The sequence below is a fragment of the Natrix helvetica genome, assembly GCF_964273705.1.
Source record: "Natrix helvetica genome assembly, chromosome: 1".
Classification (NCBI taxonomy): Eukaryota; Metazoa; Chordata; class Lepidosauria; order Squamata; family Natricidae; genus Natrix; species Natrix helvetica.
In genome coordinates, this window is record NC_138548.1 from 259,074,865 (window position 1) to 259,095,909 (window position 21,045).

The following is a 21,045-nucleotide window of genomic DNA, read 5'->3' on the forward strand; positions in this document are numbered from 1 at the left end:
TTATAAATCAAGGTAACATTTTGTTTGGCAGCACCTTGTCCACTGACTACAAATTCCAGCAAGTGTCTTGCTAGCTCCTCTAGATGATGACTTTAGATGGCCTGAGACTCGGACAGCACTTATTCTTAACACTTAACAGAGTAAAGATTTCTACTACCTCAATCCTGAATGATCAAGCCCCTCATCCTGGCGTGAATTTTATTTCATATTGCCCTCTTCTCTTCTAGATAGGTTTTCTGTGCTCTCTAACTTTATTGTGTGTGTAGTAGCCCCGCCTGCCTTTTCATATAACTCACTAAGGAAAAAGATGCATTATCTCTCAGAAGCCTGGATCTACACATTAGTGCAAGGAAAGAGATCAGGGCTTTGTACACATTGTTTCACTCATTGATGAAATCTTACCATCTTTGAGGCTACTCTTTGTATCAAAACATCTCTACCAACAACTGACATGGGGACAACTGAGTGGACCAATTTGGAGATACAGTTGCAGAGACCATGAATGTTTCGAGGTTCTCTCTTTGCTTTTGTTCTGACCTGGGCTTCCCTAAACCACGAAGCAGACTCCTTGTCCTGACAAAAAACCCTTTTTATTAAGTTACTGTGAATTCCTCTCATTCATATCCAGCAAAGTCTTTCAAGGGTGAATATACAGTCCCAGACTTATCTGACTTGGAGAGCTGCCAGGCTGGTATCTTCAAAACTTGGCAAGGATCTTCTTGAGAGTCACGAACCAATTAAGCAAACTAATTGCTTCCTGCAAACTCCATTTTCCTTTTGCTCTTCTTTTATTTCCTTTGGGAGGGGACACTCATCAGCCACCTGTGGCCTTACTCACAAGTCGACCCCTGTTCTTTAGCTGTTCCCTTTGTCTGGCAACTCTGCACATGTGCACACTGGGAACAGGCTCCAGCTGTTCATCTGCCTCACTGATGTCTGACTCGGAAAACAGCTGATAACTGTCAGACGGCCCCATCTCTGCCTCCGACGCAGAGCCCTCATCAGAGCCTTCTCCAGACTCCAGGACTGGCCCATGTTCCTCCCCAACCTCCTCACTGTCCAAATCTGCTGCCAGCTCTGCTGGCCGCCGGCGGGCCACAACAGCTTTCAAGAAACCATCCCTTACCTTCTCCCTCTTGGGAGCAATAGCATCTAGCTCATCAATAAAGATAATAGCTGGAGCATTCTTTTCAGCCTCTTCAAAGGCTTTGCGTAAGTTGCTCTCAGATTCCCCAGCCAGCTTGCTCATGATCTCTGGGCCTGAAGAAGCAAGACAGAATATGAACAAAAGGACTCCAGGACTCTTTTAATGAACATCAGGGTTTGGAAAAGAGGACCCAGCGGGCTACCTGTTTTTAGGATTGCCGCTTCTGGTGTTTCTCATTTGGTCATTGCCCAAAGCTGTAAACTTCATTGCACTGGTTCCCATTATTTTGTTATGCCACCATACAATATGCGCTGATTCCGTTACAATTATCATATAGAAATGTGGCAGCTAGGAGAATATGGCTATCCCGGAGAGTCATATTTTCCGTATAACACTCGCAGACAAAGACTCACATCATGCCATGTTTCTTACCATTGATAAGGAAAAAAAATGCTCCCGTTTCATTTGCAACTGCCCGGGCTACAAGTGTTTTTCCAGTTCCAGGGGGTCCATAAAGAAGAATCCCTCTTGGAGGCTGAGGAAGGAAGAGAGAAAGCAGAGGAATCACATCAAATGAACGTGCAATAAGTAATTGGCTCAAGCGCCAGTGATACAATCAACAAAGATATTCAGGGCAATAAATTAGGTGATGGTATATTAAAAGCCCCTAGCATGCTCTTATTCTTTTGGCAATAAAAGTTTACACTACAAGGCCTAGGCTGCTTGGAAAGAAAGATGGAGAGAATGCAACCCATTGAAACTGAAACAGAATGTCCATCACTGCCCATTATTGAAGACTGAGCTGATTGAAGAGACGTGGAACGGCTGAGGTAACGAAGAACAGCTTTATTTAACAGAACCAGCTAACAGGTAACTATATACAGAGTTCAGCACCTCGCCCTGCTTGACAGCTATTTATACAGGAGCTGTCAAGCAGGGCGACCAATAGGAACGGTGTAAACAGCCCGCGCTAGCCAGCCATGCCTTAGCCAATCAGGCGCGGCTCAGCCGGAGCCGGCTGTCATTCCTAAATCAAGGACCTGCGGCTGGTCATAAGTCAAGGACTTAGGACCGGTCGCAAGTCGAGGACTTACATTAGGATTTAACACTCCTCCCCCCCCCAGCGGGTATGCATGTGCGGTAATTTGCACAGGTGTACTCATTTAGATAGGCGGGGTGGTCCCGGACCCGCCCATAACATTGTAGTTGCAGAGGAGCAGCTGGCAAGGCAGGTTGTCCCCATAGCAGCTCCTCCCCAATGGGAGTGGAGCTCTGGGTGATGTCATCTGGGCCCATCAATGGAGACAGAATCCTCGAACCAGGTAGGTGGCATAGCGGTGGCGGGGCGGACTGAGGCGGTGCTCGGGGAGGCTGCCAGGAGGTGGTGGCCGGGCAGGAGAGGCCTGATTGGGAGAAGGCCTCAGTGAGTAGGCAGCGCCTCAGTTGATCAACGTGGCGCCGCCACTCGCTGCCATCGGGAAGGCTGACTCTGTCAGAACAGGGACCGGTTACTTTGGTGATGGTGGCAGGCACCCACCTCGGATCTCCAGTGAAGCTCCTGGCAAAAACCAGATCCCCCTCCCCAAAAAGGCGTGGAGGAACCCCCAGGTCTCTAGGCTGCAAGGCGTTATAAAGAGAGTGCAGCCTGTCTAGGGTGGTGCGCAGGAGGCGGCCCATCAGCAGCTCTGCAGGGCTTTTGTTAGACAGGGGACACGGAGTAGAATGTTGGTCGAGGAGATAAGTCGCCACCTTGTCCAGCCAATCTCCACGGTCCATGCGCCCCAACGCCTCTTTGGCCGAGCTGACAGCCCCTTCCGCTTGGCCATTGCAAGCAGGGTGGTAGGGGGCTGTTGGGGCATGGCAGATCCCTTGCCCGGTCAGAAAGTCCTGAAAGGCTGTGGCGGTGAACTGAGGCCCGTTGTCAATCACGATTGTGTCCAGCAACCCATGAGTCACGAACAGGCGCCGCAACACCCAAATGGTGGACTCCACAGTGGTAGATTCCATGAGCAGGAGTTCCACCCAAAGGAAGTAAGCGTCCATGACCACCAGGAAATTCTGACCGTGGAAGGGCCAAATGGACCTGTGACCAGGGGCCTCTAGGAAGCTCCAAGTCCCTAACGGGAACTGCTGGAGGTGCGGGATGGGACTGTTGGCAGGGAGTGCAGCGGCCGACCCAAGTAGCTATCTCCTCATCCATTTTGGGCCATCAGACGTAGCTGCGAGCCAAAGCTTTCATGCGAGCTATGCCTGGGTGGCCCTGATGGAGGGGATCTAGCACCTGGTGGCGCAAGGAGGGAGGAATAATTGCCCTGTCTTCCCAAAGCAAGCACCCACTGTGGAAGGAGCGCTCCAGCTGGCGGGTCTTGAAAGGGCAGAAGTGGTCGGCAATCCTGCCCAAAGGCCACCGCCTCTATACCCAAGTGAACACCTGAGACAGTACGGGGTCAGCGAGGGAGTGGGCCGCCACGTCTGACGAAGACAGAGGTAGGTCCAAAGCAGCAATGCGCAGGATAGAGGAAGATGGGACTGGTACAGGGTCAGTGATAGGGAGTGGGCAGCGGCTGAGGGCAGTGGCGTGCCCCATATGCTTGTCCAGACGGTACTGCAGCGTATATGAATATGCTGCGAGGAACTCCATCCAGTGAGACATGTGGGGAGAGAGAATGGGTGGGGTAGGACGGTCACCGGCCAGAAGCCCAAGGAGAGGCTTGTGGTCGGAGAACAAGGTGAAATGTCGTCCGTAAAGATAGTCGTGGAACTTTTTCATCCCGGACACAGCAGCCAGAGCCTCCTTGTCGATCGGACTGTAGTTCCTCTCAGCAGAGGAGAGTGTCCAGGAATAAGAACCGGTGGGTGACAATGGTCTGGGTAGTGGCGGCCTCGTCATCCACCGGGAGCTGCTGATAGGCTTGGCCCATATCCAGTTTGGCAAATATGCAGCCCTGCCCCAAAGAGTGGAGCAGGTGCTGCACAACCGGAAATGGATATGGATTTGCCTGGAGGGCGTTGATGGTCAACCATATAACACCCATCCTGCGCGAGCTGCACTGGCTTCCTGTGGCCTACCGGGTGCGCTTCAAGGTGCTGGTTACCACCTTCAAAGCGCTCCATGGCACAGGGCCTAGTTACCTGCGGGATCGCGTCCTGCCCCATACATCCCTGCGACCCGTCTGCTCACACAGAGAGGGACTACTCCGGGTGCCGTCCTCCAGAGAGTGCCAGAGGGCGGCGCCCAGGAGTTGACCTCCCCCCAGACATCAGGACAACAACCGACCTTCGCTCCTTCCGTATGAAGCTGAAAACCTACCTGTTTCGACTAGCTGACCTGGCATAATACTACAACCTCTCCAGCCCAGGGCATTTTTAATTGGTAATTTTAGTTTTAAGGGTTAATTTCACTGGGGTTTTAACTTTTTTAGGTATTGTAACTTATTTATTTATTTTTACCTCCTCTGTACGCTATATAATACTTTTGTACGTCGCCCCGAGTCCCTGTGGGGAGAGGGGGCGACTAATAAGTTCAAGTAATAAATAAATAAATAAATAAATAAATAAATAAACTTAAAGTCGGCACAGATCCTGATAGAGCCATCGGCCTTAACAGGGATCACTATGGGGGTCTCCCTTTTGGAGTGGTCTACTGGCTCATAACTGCCCAGGGTTGGAATTTGAGTCCCCTGGTAGTCCTTTAGGGTAGTATCAGCAGGCGTCAGTTGGTTCCGCGAAGTAGATGGGCACATCTTAGAGTGGGTACACCAGAAGAGGAGGGAGCAGGAGGGAGCAGGAGGACCCTGAGTCCACCTCCATGATGCAAGGAGCCCCTTCAATCATCAAGGAGACCATGATCTTTTTCGTGTCAGCCGAAGCCTTGCTGACTGATGCAGCAGGGCCCTCCGGCATCTTCTTGTTGATGGCATAACAGTCATCTCTCTGTGTGCTGCCGGTGTTGCTGGCAGGCAGACATCGGTCGGTAGTCAGTTTGAGGCGTCTGAGGCAAAACAGTGTGGCAGACATGAGCGAGGCGGCCCTTCTTATTGCAGTGGCAGCAGGTGGCTGCTTTAAAGGGACAAGTTGTGCGGGCGTGATTGCCACCGCAGCCCATGCAACCAGCCGCCAGGGAACAGGCAGTAACAGGTGGTTGAAGTCTTCTCAGTTGTGCCCAGAGGCAGTCGACCTGATCCGCATCAAGGTCGTCTAAGGGAACCAACTCATCAATGAGGGAGGCTCTTTGGGGGGGGGGTGCGATCAGCTGCTGGCACCGTTGAATCTTGGCCATAGACCTATCTGACAGCTCGGCGGCTCTGGCTTCGTCCACCACCTGCTGTAAGGTAATATCAGCTCGTGCTAGCAATCTGCTTGAGGCGGACATCGCGAACCCCACACACAAATTGCTCAACCAGGGAGTCATCCAAGTCGCTGAACTCACACTGGATGGCCGCCGTTTGGAGAGACTGTAAGAATTAGCTTACAGCCTCGGAGTCTTTTTGAACACACTGCCAGAAAGCATAGCAGCGGGCTATGCGAGCCGGCGTTGGAGCGTAGTGGTTTTTAAGCTTGCCAAAGTGTCTCAAGTCAATTCGTGGACTGGCAGGGGTGAACCTAGAGCCCTGGCAGTATTAAACATGTCAGGTCCACACGAACTGAGAAAAAAACTGCATTTTCGGTCATCTGGTAGCTGATGATGATTGTTAGCAATAAGGAAACACTGGAAGCGCTCGAGGAAACCGACCCATGATTCATGTGGCGAGCAAAAGGCGCGAATTGAGGGAGCGAAGCCATAGCGATATGTAGCGCTGAGGTAAAAAAAAAAATTTCCTTGAAGAGAAGAGGAATTGTTCCCTTCTCCTTTAGCTGTTCTAGAGAGGAACCTTCAGCATCCCACCTTCATTGCCAGCATTAAAGACTGAGCTGATTGAAGAAACGTGGAATGGCTGAGGTAACGAAGAATAGCTTTATTTAACAGAACCATCTAACAGGTAACTATATACAGAGTTCAGCACCTCGCCCTGCTTGACAGCTAGGAGCTGTCAAGCAGAGCGACCAATAGGAACGGTGTAAACAGCCTGCGCTCAGCCAGCCCGCCTTAGCCAATCAGGCGCGGCTCAGCGGGAGCCCGCTATAATTCGTAAGTCAAGGACCTGCGGCCAGTCGTAAGATAGAATATTATGGCATATTGTAAAGCTAAGAAGGATGGCGAACAGTAATATGGAAATTAAGGTGATCCTAGCCCTCCATTGTGGTACCTTCACTCCAATCGCTTTGAAGAGTCCTGGGTGTCTCAATGGCAGTTCCACCATCTCTTTGATCTGAGCCAACTGTTTACGGCAGCCCCCGATGTCATCATAGCCAACATCATTGAGGCTCTCCTCTTCATCCTAACAAAAGGATGAAACACAGAAAACACACCACAAGATCATGGCAAAAAATCACAATCAATCACATCCCCGTCAGGATGACAGTATAATACAGCAAGAATTGAATTGGAGACTCATAAGTCTGTATGCTCCTCTCAGGGGTGGGTTCTGGTCGGCTTTACTGTCGGTTCACACGTGCGTGCTGGATGTGTGCTCTGCACGCACTGGATGTGCACATATGCACAATTCATTTAAAATTGTTCTGTGCATGTACAGAACTAAAAAACAAGATGGCGGCAGCAACGGCGGCAACCAGGAAACCAGTTCGGGGGCGTGGCAGGCTTGGGTCACTGCCAGTTCCAGCAACCTAAGCCACCACACCACTACCAGTTTGGCTGAACCGGGCCGAACCGGTAGGAACCCACTACTGGCTCCTCTGCAGTAACATTTGGAATTAATAATAATGAATTGAATTAATAAATAACCCCAGAACTTGCTCTTAAAATCTTACCCCTGTTGTCAGCCCTTCAATATAGTCCAGACAAGAAGCACAAACCATAAATACTAATACTACCATTTTTGTTACAGGAACGATGTTTTTATGTTTTTTAACTGTATACCCACCCACCCCCAAGTCACTTAGAAAATGAGATGGGTGGTCTCTAAATTTGACAAAAAAACGAAACAAAATCTTGCAAGTCTGAAAGCCCTTCTCTCCTTCTTTGCTTTTACTTATTAGAAAATTAGGGAGTATCCCTTCTGAGATGGTTCCCATGCCCCTTTTCCTTCTGTGAGCTGCTTTCCCTCCTGTCTCCCAAGGTCATTCTCACCGATCATTACACTTCTGCACTATTCCCATTGGAAACTGTTGAAGAGCCTCTAATGACTACCATCAATGACTAGCATTCTGACTACTGGGTTCCCATGCTTGAGATGTACCACATTAGCTCTCCTACATACCTCTCGTTTGATGGGCTCCCCCTCACAATGGATAATTGTGTCAGGAGCAACAATGCAGTGGGGACTGGGATCTACTTCCACCACCTTAAATTCCACAGCCCTCATTCCACCACGTACAAGGAAGATATCACCTAGACAGAGCAGAGGAATTGCATTGTTAGTTCAATTCATTATCTTCCTCAGAACTGAATCACAAATTCAGAGAGATGTCCCATGGTAGGGATTAGGATATGGCAATATGGGTGAAACAAATAAGGTATTTTTTTTAGCCAGTGACAGCACTATAAAACCTAATTCATGTCCCCAGTTCCTATTGGTTGTAGGAAAAACGCTTGCTCTGGTGAGACCCACCAGACAGCCATTACTCCCCCCATAATTCTAGAAAATGACAAAAACCTTCTCCACCAAACTTTGGTGAGGGATGCAGTGGCTCAGTGTCTAAGACGCAGAGCTTGTCCATCAGATAGTTTGGCAGTTTGGCGGTTCGAATCCCCAGCACCGCGTAACAGAGTGAGCTACCATTACTTGTCCCAGCTTCTGCCAACCTAGCAGTTCAAAAGCATGTGAAAATGCAAGTAGAAAAATAGGAACCACCTTTGGTGGGGAGGTAACAGTGTTCCATGCGCCCTTGGCATTTAGTCATGCCAGCCACATGACCATAGAGACGTCTTTGGACAGCACTGGCTCTTTGGCTTTAAAATGGAGATGAGCACCGCCCCCTAGAGTCGGGAACGACTAGCACATATGAGCGAGGGAAACCTTTACCTTTACCTTTTATCAAACCTTTAACTTTAACATGACTGATTTTAACAGGACTGGTTTTAATTTTACCTGATTTTAACTACACTACATTGTTTTTATTTTTGTTTTACAATCTGTGTTTTGGTTGCTGCAAATTGCCTTGAATGTTGTATGGAGAGAAAAGTGGGATATAAATGTAACCAATAAATAAGAGACTAAAGCAGTACAAGCAGCCGAGGGCTGATGGCACTGAAAAGGGAGCAATTCCAGCCTCTTGGCACTGTCCAGTGTTGTAAAGAGCAGCTATGGGAAAGCAACTCATTATTCTTATGGCCTATGACCTAAGGTAGGGATGGTGAACCTTTTTCTTATGGGGTGCCAAAATTGTGAGTGTGCGCGCTATCACATGCACATATGTGCCCACACCAATTCAATCCTCCTCGCCCATCTGCACATGCGATACAAACGGCCTCCCCTGGCACTCCAGAAGGCCAAAAATCAGCAAGCCATTGTGCGCATGCGCGCTGGAGCTAACTGCTGGTGTGCCAGCAAATATGGCTCTGTGTGCCACCTGTGTATGGTGGCATGCCATCACGGACCTAATCCCTTAATACTGTGTGAGATGGAGGAAGACGCCTAAGGCAAAGAAGGTTATAAAGACAGTGTTGACTGCAACTCCAGGAATTGGAAGTACTTGAGCATTAAAAACAACTCGTGGCAAAAAAAACAACCCAATACTGACTTGGGTGGATGAGTTTGGTGTAATGCTTAAAGTGTCAGCTTAGAAACTGAGAGATCATGAGTCCCAGTCCTGCTTTAGGAGCAAAGCCAGCTGGATGGCCTTGCCCCTGTTACTCTTTCTTAGCCCTAGGAAGAAGACAATGGCAAACCACTTCTGAAAATGTTGCAGGGACTTGTCCAGGCAGTCGCCAGGAGTCTACACTGACTCAAAGGCACCAACAACAAAGGAACAAAATTTTGGGTTAGTCTTGGTAGCTTATGAGCCAAAGCATTCATTCCACCAAACCAGCAGCTGTTAATAAAAAGGTACTTATACATCTGCTTTCTTCTTCTCTATCTCAAAGTCTCTCACCAGCTCTACTTCTCCTTATCCTATACTGAGGGACACATAAACAATGACTACTTGGTGCTTTTGACTTCTGTTTTGCCAGCCTGGTTGATTTCAGGCCAAGCCAATAGTTAAGAGCAGAGGTGGCATTCAGCAAGTTCTGACCAGTTCTGGAGAATCGGTAGCGGAAATTTTGAGTAATTCAGAGAACCGGTAAATACCACCTCTGGCTGGCCCCGCCCGCATCTATTCTCTGCCTCACAAGTCCCAGCTGATTGGGAGGAAATGGGGATTTTGCAGTATCCTTTCCCTGCCACGCCTACCAAGCCATGCCCACAGAACCGGTAATAAAATTTCTTGAATCCCACCACTGGTTAAGAGGCAACTGAGAAAATGGCTCCAATTCTTCATCAGTAAAGGGGCAGACTGCACAAGCAAAACAGAGAAACGTGGTTCTACTTTGCCAGTCCAGTTGGCTTGCTTGTAGCATGGGGGAATGGCAGACAAGTGAGTCTGGCAGAAGGGGAACAGCGTAATGGGGGTGTTTTTGTAGGCGCCATAAGTGATTCTGTCCATTCTCACCTTTATGTACAGGACGATAGGCTTCCAGAAAGTATGGTTTGAGGTAAACTTCAAAGAGGTTCCCAGTCAACCCTACAATAGTGTCATCGATGGGGAGTACATGAATCCTCTTTCCATACTTCACATCCGGGCAGGCCTGTACACTAGAAATAGAAAAACTCAAATGGCTTTATCTGAGGTCAGCATTGTGCTACACACATCCACTGCTTACACATAATCCCCCAATGTTCATCTTTGGAGGCTTCCACGATGGATGATACTGAAACAAGGATTGGAATAGGGCCAGAGCATCTCGACATCTATTGTCTTTCCTGCATCATTCTTTTCTCTCCTCTCCTAAACAGCCCCATTTCTCTACTCAGCAGGAAGCTGCAGATAAGAAAAAAGGAAGCCTTATCCAAGATCTCAGCTGACTTCTCACTTAAGGCCTTTGAAGTAAAGCCAAGGCATCCTTACAGCTCTCTAGGACTGTAGGCTACCCACCACTGCTTTACAGATATCCTGGATCTATAGGGCTGGTCACCATAGCACTTATTAGTTCTAGTGTCAAATTTAATATCTCAAAGTGCTATTTGGACAACTTCTAAAATTATTTTATCTGTATATCTATATTATTTTATCTATATTGCTTTTCCTTCAAGAGCTCCAGGTAGCACAGATGAATATGTCTCCTCATTCCGCCTTTCCATTCGGTAATTTTATGAGATACATTAAACTAAAATTGTGACCTTGCTAAAGTAACTCCAAAACTCTGACTAAGAGACTTCAACCTGAATCTCCCTAATCCTGGTCCAACATTCTTTTTTTTTAACAGTTTATTTATATATTTTCATATTACATACGTAAGTGCTTAGTGAACAGCATATTGTCTGGATCAATTTGTTTTTATACAATAATACTCTTTCCACTCTTTAATTTCTACTCTACTATCCAACTATTTATAAAACAAGTCCCATGTTCTAAAATACTCTGTATCTTTTTTTTACTTTTAATGCCAATCTATCCATTTCTGCACAATCAATTACATCATCTTTTGTGGGTGTTTCTAACCACTTCGCCACACCTACATAGAGAAATTACTGTTAAGGCTGTTTCCTTCTAAATTGTTGCAATCCCCCTATTTAGGCCTACATTTTGTTTTGATGCCTCTTCTTTCTGAGCCTAAATTAACTGGTATGTTTGCATTTTAGCTTTCTTTCGCCAACAGCCTTTCCTTTCCCACTCCTATTCTACTTTGGGATGCCCTCACCTGACCACATCTCCAAGGCGCACACGGAGGTTGTTACGGGTGACACGATTCATTCGAATCTTCTCATTCTGGCAAGAGTCATCAGTAAGAACGATGCATACTGTCTCCCTGCGTTTCTTTCCCTTCATTAGCACCGTGTCTCCACGGAACAAGTGCAGTTCTTCCATTTTGGCCTGAGGAGAATCAAAACAGTTTGGTTTTGACACTCTGCAACACCTGTGCTACAAAAGAAGACTATAAATAAAGAAGACTACAGCATGCTCATTTTGTGTAAGCGTTAGGCAAATCATTACTTGTGGACAAAATCAAACTGTGAGATTTGTTAGTTGAGAACACATAGTTGCCCTCACCCAAATCCTAAACACATAGGCTATATCAGTGATGGCGAACCTGTGGCATGCGTGCCACAGGTGGAACGCGGAGCCATTTATCAGGGCACACAAGGCGCTGCCCTGTCAGCTGGCCAGCGTGCATGTGCGCGCTGGCCAGCTGAGTTCACCCTTTTTAAAAGCCATTTTTCGCCCCCCCCCAGGCTCCCGAGGCTTTATAGGAGCCTGGGGAGGGCAAAAAGAGCCCCCCTGCACCCCCGGAGGCCCTCCGGAGGCTTCATGAGCTTCCCTGAAGCCTCCGGAGCACAAAAAAACAGCCCTAGGGCAAACCGGAAGTTCGGGAACAGACTTCCAGTTTGCTCAGAGGTTTGTTTTGACTGCTCTGGAGGCTTCAGGGAAGCATCCTGAAGGTCCCTGAAGCCTTTGGAGTGCTCAAAACGACCCTCCAAGCAAACCGGAAGTGGCTTCTGGTTTGCTCGGAGGGTTGTTTTGACTGCTCCGGAGGCTTTAGGGAAGCCTCGTGAAGGTCCCTGAAGCCTCCGGAGGGCTTCCGGGGGGGGGCGGGGGAGGCTGTTTTCACCCTCCCCAGGCTCCTATAAAGCCTCTGGAGCCTGGGGAGGGCGAAAAAAGCATGCAAAAAATGGGGGGGGTCGCGCCTGTAGTGTGCGCATGCGCACTGGGGGGGTCGCGCATTGCATTATGGGTGCAGCACGCCCACACACGCCCCCCCTGCGCTCCCCCCACTTATGGCGCGCGCGCCAAAAAAGGCTCGTCATCGCTGGGCTATATGTAGCCAGCATGCACTAGAGATGAAATTGTACCTGTTGCTGGCTCTTTGTGTAATCAGGTTGCTTCAAAGGCTTCCACTGAAGCCTTTCTGCCCAAAGATATTGCATTGTGTGCTCCCAAAATTAAAAGAAACGCTTCCCAGGGGAAAAGGACTGTTATTAGTGCAGAGGAGCAAAGGGGGCTGCTCCTGAGAAATTATGTACAAATATTAAGAGCACTGATTACAGCAGATGAGGAACTGCCTCTCTGTCGATTTTCCTCCTTGTTACTTACCATTATGTGCTGTATATGGAGATGGTAGGAGGATGAAAAATAGATGTTGGCTTGGTGGAAAACAAGTAATGACAGGCAATTGGATATCCTGTGAAAGGCTGCAATCTGGCAGATGAAGGAAAAGGAAAGCTGGCTGGCTTCCCTTCTTTAGAAACTGCAGTCTAACCAAAGATGTCTGGATCGTTCTTTTTAATACTAGATATGCTATTGGGGAAAAAAGCCTAGTATCCATGATTTTGTGTTAACCTGTATGTATTTTACAGACCTGCATGACAGAAGAAGGCTGTGTCTATTGGGATACTCAAATGTTGTAACAGACTAGGCTTGGGAAATAGAGAACCATGTGGCTGAGTCCATAGAAATTCCATCTCTCTGAGCAGGCATTCTACCAGATAATCTGTTAATTTTGATTGTTGGCTGTTATGTTTGGATGGCCAAAATAACATAAGCATGCTGTTAATATATGGTCTTTTCCCCCTGAGTTCACCAGGGAAGCAGCTGACTTGGTGCTGGACTAGACCCAACTTCTTGTTTTAGGGATTTAAATCATGCTAAGGTTGCCCAGCCAGGAATGGCTGAGGATTTCATGTCCACAGCTCTTTTCGATCAGGTTTTTTACTAAGAGCTCAGCATGTTGAATCAGAGAGGCAGAGGTCTGGAGCGCCGTTGGAGGAAGTTTTATGACAAACTGGGATTCTCTTACAGGCTGATTTGAAATCTTACTCTGTGACACGAGGTTCAGCAAAGTCATCTCTGCACAGGACAAGACAGGAAAGCTTTTCTGTACTGACTGGCACCTTCTCCATCAAGATGTGAATGGAAGACAGCCAAAACTGACAGAGGCGCATTTCAGCAGTTTTTACTGTTCTTCACAGATTCACCTCCATTTTGACCTCACGAGGACAAGTCGTAAGGATAAGCACTCATAGCTATATAAGACTCTTTTTAGCATGCACAATGTATGTAGAGCCGCGGTTTGCTCAACTCCTTCCCCTCCTAGTTGAAAATCAGCCAGTCAACGCCCCCTTAAGCACAGATTGTTCCTGGGAATCAGGATGTGGCACCTCAGCAGCTACTAGTCCAAGTTATAGGCATCATTAAAACTGTTCTTAAATATTTGTTCTGAGTACGGGTAGTTCCGAGTCCCTTTGGGGAGAGGGGGCGGTCTATAAATTTAATAAAATTAAATTAAAATTAAATTGACCTATGACCACAATTGGAATCAGAGTATCTGTTGCTAAGCGAGGTGGTTGTTAAACGAGTCATTCCCCATTTTACAATCTTTCTTCACTGCAATTGTTAAGTGACTCCAACTTACCCCATCGACTTTGGTTGTTGGAAACAGGCTGGAAAGGTTACAACTGGGGATCACATGACCGTAGGACGCTACAATTCCCCTAAATATATGCCAGTTGCCAATCACACAAATTTTGATCATGTGACCGCAGGACTGCTATGACAGTTGTAAGTGAAGGGATTGGTTGTAACTCGGTTTTTTTCCCCGTGCTATTGTTTTGTGCCGGACAGAAACAGGGGTGGCAACAGTATTGATGTCTGTGATAGTGGTCTCAGATATGCAAAAATAGCTTTTGTTAAAAGAAAAAAGAAAAAAAAGAGGAAAACAAGTCTGAATCTGTCTGATAATTCTGCCTGCAAAAGTTATGAAATATTGAGAATACTTAAAACACTTCAGGATATGTGTGCATGTGTGTGTGCTTATGTGCATACAGGAAGAAAACAGTAATGGGTGTAAACTAACTTGCTTAAAATTCTAGCAAGTGATATTACATATATGAGAGCACCAGTTAAGATTAATCTAATCATAACCAACCCAATGCTTGTGGTTAATTATATGGAAAAAATATAAAATTTAAACTTAAGTATCTTGTGGATTGCTTTATGATGTGCCCATTGGGTAGAATATTTGAGGTCAACTATAAATCAGATGATCCCCATCCTCTCATTCCCCTGATGTATTGGGACAGCAACTTCTCAAATTCCCAATTCTCTTCACCAAAGGTAAAGATTTATGGGAAAAGGCTGACTTAGCACATCTATCAGGCAGCAGACTGGGAAGACTGGCCTAGAAAGATTGTGGAAACTAGGGTGTAGGATAAAGATTGGTCTACTGAACTCAGAAGGAAATGGAACAATGGCTTTGTTCAATTTTTTTGAACAATGTTTTTCAACCACATGCTACCCAACCACAGTTTAACCTAGTACGTCATGTAAACCCAACCTTAAATTTACCTGGGACAGACTCAAAATACTGTTGTCTTCATTGGCTGCTTCATCTACAATGAGGCGATTAGGACGATGCTTTTGGCGCAGGATAGCTGTGGAGTAATCCTCTCCCTTGGGGCTGCAGAAGAAAATGTATATGATTTAGAAGCACAAAGGTGGGATGTTATGGTGGAGAAGAGATTCTGAGAAGGACTACAATTCAGCATATTGTTCAAACTGACTGACTTACTGAAGCTAGCGTAGTTAGTTTATGGTTCAGTGTTATATAAATCTATACACTATAAGTGTATAGCCTACTACTGGGCAATGAGTTGTTTGGAATCAGGCCACTGAAGCAGCAGGCAAGTGCATGCACGCATCCCCACTTGTGCAAACAGTGGGCAAGTGCATATACACACACTCACAAGGAAGCATCCCTCTCCCCCACCCATCCGCAAAGTTGGAAAGGTTGGGGAACTCTGATGTAACGTATTATTGAAGATCATTATTTATCATCATTAATATCATCATATCATCACCATATCAATATTCTACATACTAATAACATTCTTCCATTGTCTGCTTGTAACTTTCAGTTAGGTGAAAATGCACTATAGGCAATAATTTTTTACTTAATGTACCTCAAATGGGCTGACTTATAGAATGTGTCCAGAATCTGGGACCCATTACTCCCATGGGCCTGAAATTTAAAGGATCTTCACAACAGTTGTATTGACAAATTTGTGGCTGCTACAGTGCCATTGCTGTCGGCTGCAGTCATGTGATTGTGATTTCCAATGCTCCCCGCCAGCTTCCCACAAGCAAAATCAATGGGGAAACCAGCAGGAAGTCAGAAGTTGCTCCCACTGTTTTTTGTTTTTTTTTGCCTGCCCATGGTCATGCTGTTTATCTGTTTAGGTAAGGAAATATATCTGAAATGATGACCCAATAGGTCATGTGTTTTCTGATTATTCATTACATTTCTATCCCATCTTTCATTGCAGAATTCAAGCTGACATGTACAGCACCTTCTTGTATTTTTTCCCTACAACATTACAGTGAGAAAGGTTAACTAAGGGTGTGTGACAGGCCCAGAATCAACCAGGGAGTTTTGATGAGGACAAAAAATAGATCTCAGTTTGAATCTCCAAAGCTACACTACGTTAATTACTTTACCACTTCAATATTTTTTCAAGATAAGATTTACAGCAGTGTATTAAACAACAAATCTCAACAATATTTACTGTGATTATTTTTTCGCAACCAACTTTGTTAGAAACTTGGGTAAGGAACAATTACGAATAATTACTTTACCTAAGAAATAAATGTAGGTCAAAATTCAAATGATGCGTGTTTGTAAGAAAAGTCTCCCATCTCCGAACCTTACCCTGAAGTGTCCATGTTTTAAATATTGTAGCCTTTATGCTTTGATAACTACAATGTACCTGAGTTAATGTATTGTGCTAAGCCAGAATTTTTAACCGCAGTTAGTCTCATAACACTAATTCTTAAACAATTATTAAAATAAATAAATAGATAAATAAAATAAAATATATGATGATATAGCACAATATGTGAATCCAAATACTGAGAGTTGCTGCTGGAATGATGATTTGAAGGCTAGGAAAATTGGTTATCTCCCCAACAATGCTCCACTAAAGAAAAACACTGGATCCAGTACAAGTCACAAAAACTAAGCACTTACTGCTGAATGGATTGGCAGTTTAAATACTAGTTACCTAGCAGAAAGAATAGGCTACTTCAGATAAAGAGCTCAACCTTACCAGTCAAAATGTTTTGTGCAGCTATCCTTTCCAAATATAAGCGATGTTTATTTGTTTGTTTGTTGTTTGTTGTGCAATAAAAGTGCCTTCAGGGCTTGACAAGACTTTGTGTATTTTCTTCCCAAAGGTTGAGGGAAGAATAACCTCAATGCTTTGTGAAGAAGAAGAAGAAGAAGAAGAAGGGGGCGGGTCATGTTTCTTTAAAGTCTCAACTCCAAGACGCATTCCTGCACCTATAAATAACCGGGCCGTGTTGACCCTCCTCCGTGCTCCTGTTGTGTGATCATTCTCGGATATAAACGTCAGCTGCCGCCTGCTTGGGTTTCCCCAAACAACTAAGGGAGGAAGCGAGACGGAAGAAAAGGCCCCGCACAACCTGCTTAGAAAAATCTCCTACTCATCCTGAGAACCAAGGGGTCCATACAGCTTGTATTGCATTCGCTCAAGCCTATAGAAGCTGCCCTGTAGCCCAGCCAAGTTGAGCAAAGCTGCTAACCCTCAACTTGGGGAAAGTTTCCAGGATCCTGTCAAACTTTTCTGGGCTGAATCGAACAGTCACGTCAGGCCCAAATCGAGTTTTCCCTAATCTCTTCTCGTCCCCCCCCCCGTTCCTCCCCCCCCCCCCGGTAACTGTTTCCAAAGCTAAAGCGACGCAGAGAGGAGATTGGTTTGGAAAGTGACCCCTACTACAACTCTCGGCGCCGGGTCCCCGAACGCCCCTTCCCCTCGCTGCCTTCCACGCGTTGAGAAGCAAAGGGAGGGCGAAAAAGGAGAAGGCGCCGACTCCTTCCGCGCCCGATGACTTACTCCCCTCCCGAGGCGGGCATGTCGGCTGCTCCGAGCCTTGTCACGTCTGGGCCGCTGATTCCTGTTTTCTTTCCCTCTCGGGCACCTAGGACACACGGCCGTACCCTGCTCGGTCTCTCTCCCTGCTCGCAGCGGCTGGAAAATAGGTCTGCTCCCACCCGCCCCTCTCTCGGCCTATTGGCCCGCCCTCTTTCGCCACAGCCGTGCCAACCCTTTCCCAGGCGAGCTGACGATTGCTGGGTTGGCTTGGGAGGGGTGGGGGAGGAGAGAAGATTCACTATCTCGACCCGATCGATTGCAGGCGCGATCCTCCAGCCAGCCCCTCCCCATTAGCCCCAGAATGCCCGTGACAAAGCCGATCTATTTATGAATGGATCTCCGCCTTCTACCTTTCTCTGAAATGGAGAACGGAGGGCGGATTCCAAATTATTGCGGGCCGCGCAGTGACATTTCTTGCATAATAAGTGCCCTTGTCCTCTCCCCCCTCCTTCTCCCGGGATCTCTCTGGCTGGCGACTCGAACAGCTTTCTCTGCCCCTTAATGGATGTTTTTGTGGGTTAAAAACAAGATGCAAAGCGAAGCGAGAAGGTGCAAGCGGAGAAAAAGCACGGGGCTCCAAACCTCCCACGTGCAATTCTATGTATGCGGCAGAAGGGACCACATGGCAAATGTGACAGAACTTAGAAGCAAGTTGTTTTGCCTCGGGTAGGTATTTGGCGGTAGAGAAAAAGCAGAATAAACGTCAGTAAGTCATGCCCCGTGGAGAAAACAAGCCCAACAACAACAGGACTGGCCGACGGGCATTCTGGATGTTCTGGAATGTGGCAAATACGGTTATTGTGTGTCTTCAGGTAGATTGAATGTAAGGAATAGTCGGGTAAGGACCTTGAAATTGTAAGCTTGCAGTTCTTTGTCCACCATTTAAAATTTTTGTGAGCCTTTGCACTTCCATGCTGCTTGGTCCAGCGCATTGTAGATTTTTCTGAAGATATTCAGTGCCTTAAGAAAAGTTTACATTACAAAGAATTGTTTGATGCACTTGCCATATAATGGTAAAATAGCCCACATCTTGAATGGGTCAGGCTTCAAAACTATTTATTCCTTGCAAACCCAGACTTGCTTAATCCTTTGGTTATCTTTTTCCTACATTTGGAAAATTCAGGCAATCAATAGTTCATAAGGCATGCTTTTATTCCCCCTTTTATAAATCATAGTTTTATACAATTGGTGGATATTGTCATTTTCAAGCACTGGTGCAAATAGTTTCAATGTACCGGTAATTTATACAAGGCATTCCAAAGCTTTTCCTGGAGACCTCTGTCATTTTTTTTCTGAATGAATTTCCATAGATTTTATTTTAATCCTGCTGGCTGAAATCCTCTATCCTTCTGCTGCATATATTATCGCTTGTTTCTGTTTTGTGCCAATGCAATCAATGGAAACTATAGCCTAATCTATAACCATTTAAGTCAAGTACAGATATTGTCCCGGTATTCTATTTTTCTCTTAAATAGATTTTCTATGGCAAGAAAAACTGCTAAACACCAAAGAAAAGTAGGAAAAACTGTAGCTGATTATAATGTCTAGATTTACTGACTGAAAGCAAATGGCCAAGCAGACATTAAAAAATTAACCTAAAAGGCGAGCTTTGAATATTTTGGATTTAAATATGATTGCATACAAATAATTGACATGTTATATATGTAGACATTGAGCACTTGTGAAAAGCATGTAGCACCAATGCATAATTATAATTTACATTGCAAAACTCAACATATTATATAAATTATATAATAGTATGCAATTAAACTGCACAGTTGTTATATAAACTATGTTATATCATGCTCAATCCTCTGTACATTTGCATACTATATATGTCAATATCACATTCCTGGATCCTATATCCTTATATCCGAATGTAATCAAGAGATACATATTTTATTCTTTTAAATAAAAAAATATAATGAATAGTGTTTTCTGAGAAACACACTATCTTTGTGGAACAGGACATGCAACTTTGAATTGAGCACAGCATTAGACTGAATTATTTATTATGCCACAGCTACTAGAGCTATTATAAAAGCTTGGACAGGCTGTTGAGGGGCAGATTATAGCTTTGGAAAATCGTGCTGCTAAGGTATTTTTGTGTGTGATTGAAATACATCATTTTTTGTAAATTGTTGGATTATGAAGGCCTTCATTACCATTTTAGTTTACAGAAAGCACATCGGTTAACTCTATTGGCATATAGTAGATGCCAATCGAGTTAACTTTCCTCATGTGAGTATTTATCAAAGTGTGGTCCAAGGACCCCTGTGAGTCCCCTAAAACCTTCTGAGAGGTTCCACAAGCTAAAAATTTGCCAGCCTATGTTGAAAAATAATACAGTATTAAAATCCCATCAAATAATTATAAGAAGCAGTAGTGGCAGTGGATTCATCAATTTTAATTTTTAATATAGTAAATATTGATAAACATAGCTATATAAACAAAAGCTCTCCTGGGGTCCTCCATAATTTTTTAAAATGGGAAATGGTCCTGAGAGATTTATGATGGTTGCAGAGTCATCTGATCACCTTTTGTGACTTTCTGACAAAGTCAATGGGAAAGCCAGGTTCAGTTAACAACCATGTTACTAACTTAACAACTGTGATTCACTTAACAACTTTGGCAAGCAAGGTAATAAAATGGAGCAAAATTCATTTAACAACTGTCTCGCTTAGCAGCAAATTTTGGGCACAAGCGTAGTCATAAGTTGAGGACTACTTGTACCGGCCTTTGTTAAGACAGTTACAAACTAGATGTAGTCCTCAATTCGTTTAGTACTATTCAAAGTTACAACAGCACTGAGAAAAGTGACTTAAAGGCGATCCTCATACAACCTTCGCAGTGTCCCCATGGCCACGTGATCAAAATCCAGATGTTTGGCAACCATCAGATAGTTGAGGATCCAGGTCACATGACTGCCATTTGCAATTTCCCCAGCAAACGTCTGACAAGCAAAGTCAGCGGCGATTCACAATGATTTGCTTAATGACGCAGCAAAAGAGGACAGTGTAAAATTGGGGACGAGTCACTTAACAATTGCCTTGCATAGTAACAAAAGTCCAGGATCTAATTGTGGTTGTACATTGAAGATCACTTATTGGTGAAAATTCTCAATCATCCAGGTAGAGTTGTCTGAAGGTTTTGTCTGAAGTTGAATTATTGCAATTGGATTAATTTTTGTTGTTGTTAGTTTGTGAGATGTTTCTCTGCCCATCCAAGCAGCTTCCTCAGCCAGAGCAAGGCAGGCAGAGAATGTACCAACTCCCAAACTCTGGGATTTCCTCCCCAAAGTGTATTGCAAAGTGTATCGCAATGTATCAATACCCTTCAAACAGCCTTGAGGATCACCTGTATTGACTTTACTAATAATAACTTTTTATTTTCCTAAAAGGATGCTCATGATGTCCTTTAAAACGCATTGGTGATTTTTTTCATATTTAAGATTCATTGCAGTTTAAGGAAATGCTCCAACCGTCAATGAACGTACATGATTCACATCACTATTTTGTGATTGGTTATTTTTATCATCAAAAAATTGGGAAAAGTGGGAAGAGAAAGCCTTTTCTCCTCAGCCAGCCAAAGGTTTATGTAAATTATATTGCCAGTTTTTGTTTTGATAACTAATTCCTTCTGTTTATTCTTTGTCACTGCCTAAAAAAGCCTGTGTAGAGAGAAGGAGAAAAATGC

General features: G+C 45.2%; 1 protein-coding gene across 2 annotated transcripts in view; it reads right to left on the reverse strand.

Annotated features, from left to right (window-relative positions):
- LOC309392950 (transitional endoplasmic reticulum ATPase-like) overlaps nucleotides 1-21,045 on the reverse strand; it is an 83,224-nt gene that overhangs the window by 21,449 nt on the left and 40,730 nt on the right. The window contains exons 1-8 of one of the 2 annotated variants that reach the window (XM_081954617.1): nucleotides 17,311-17,468; nucleotides 14,747-14,858; nucleotides 11,106-11,278; nucleotides 9,857-9,999; nucleotides 7,465-7,595; nucleotides 6,394-6,525; nucleotides 1,580-1,682; nucleotides 1,127-1,260 (exon numbers count right to left, since the gene is read on the reverse strand). In XM_081954617.1, coding sequence (XP_081810743.1) covers nucleotides 1,127-1,260; nucleotides 1,580-1,682; nucleotides 6,394-6,525; nucleotides 7,465-7,595; nucleotides 9,857-9,999; nucleotides 11,106-11,278; nucleotides 14,747-14,858; nucleotides 17,311-17,330 — 948 coding nt within the window. In that variant the 5' untranslated portion in view covers nucleotides 17,331-17,468. Of the gene's footprint in view, nucleotides 1-1,126; nucleotides 1,261-1,579; nucleotides 1,683-6,393; nucleotides 6,526-7,464; nucleotides 7,596-9,856; nucleotides 10,000-11,105; nucleotides 11,279-14,746; nucleotides 14,859-17,310; nucleotides 17,469-21,045 lie in introns of those variants that run through there. The other variant, XM_081954618.1, reaches the window with a different exon arrangement.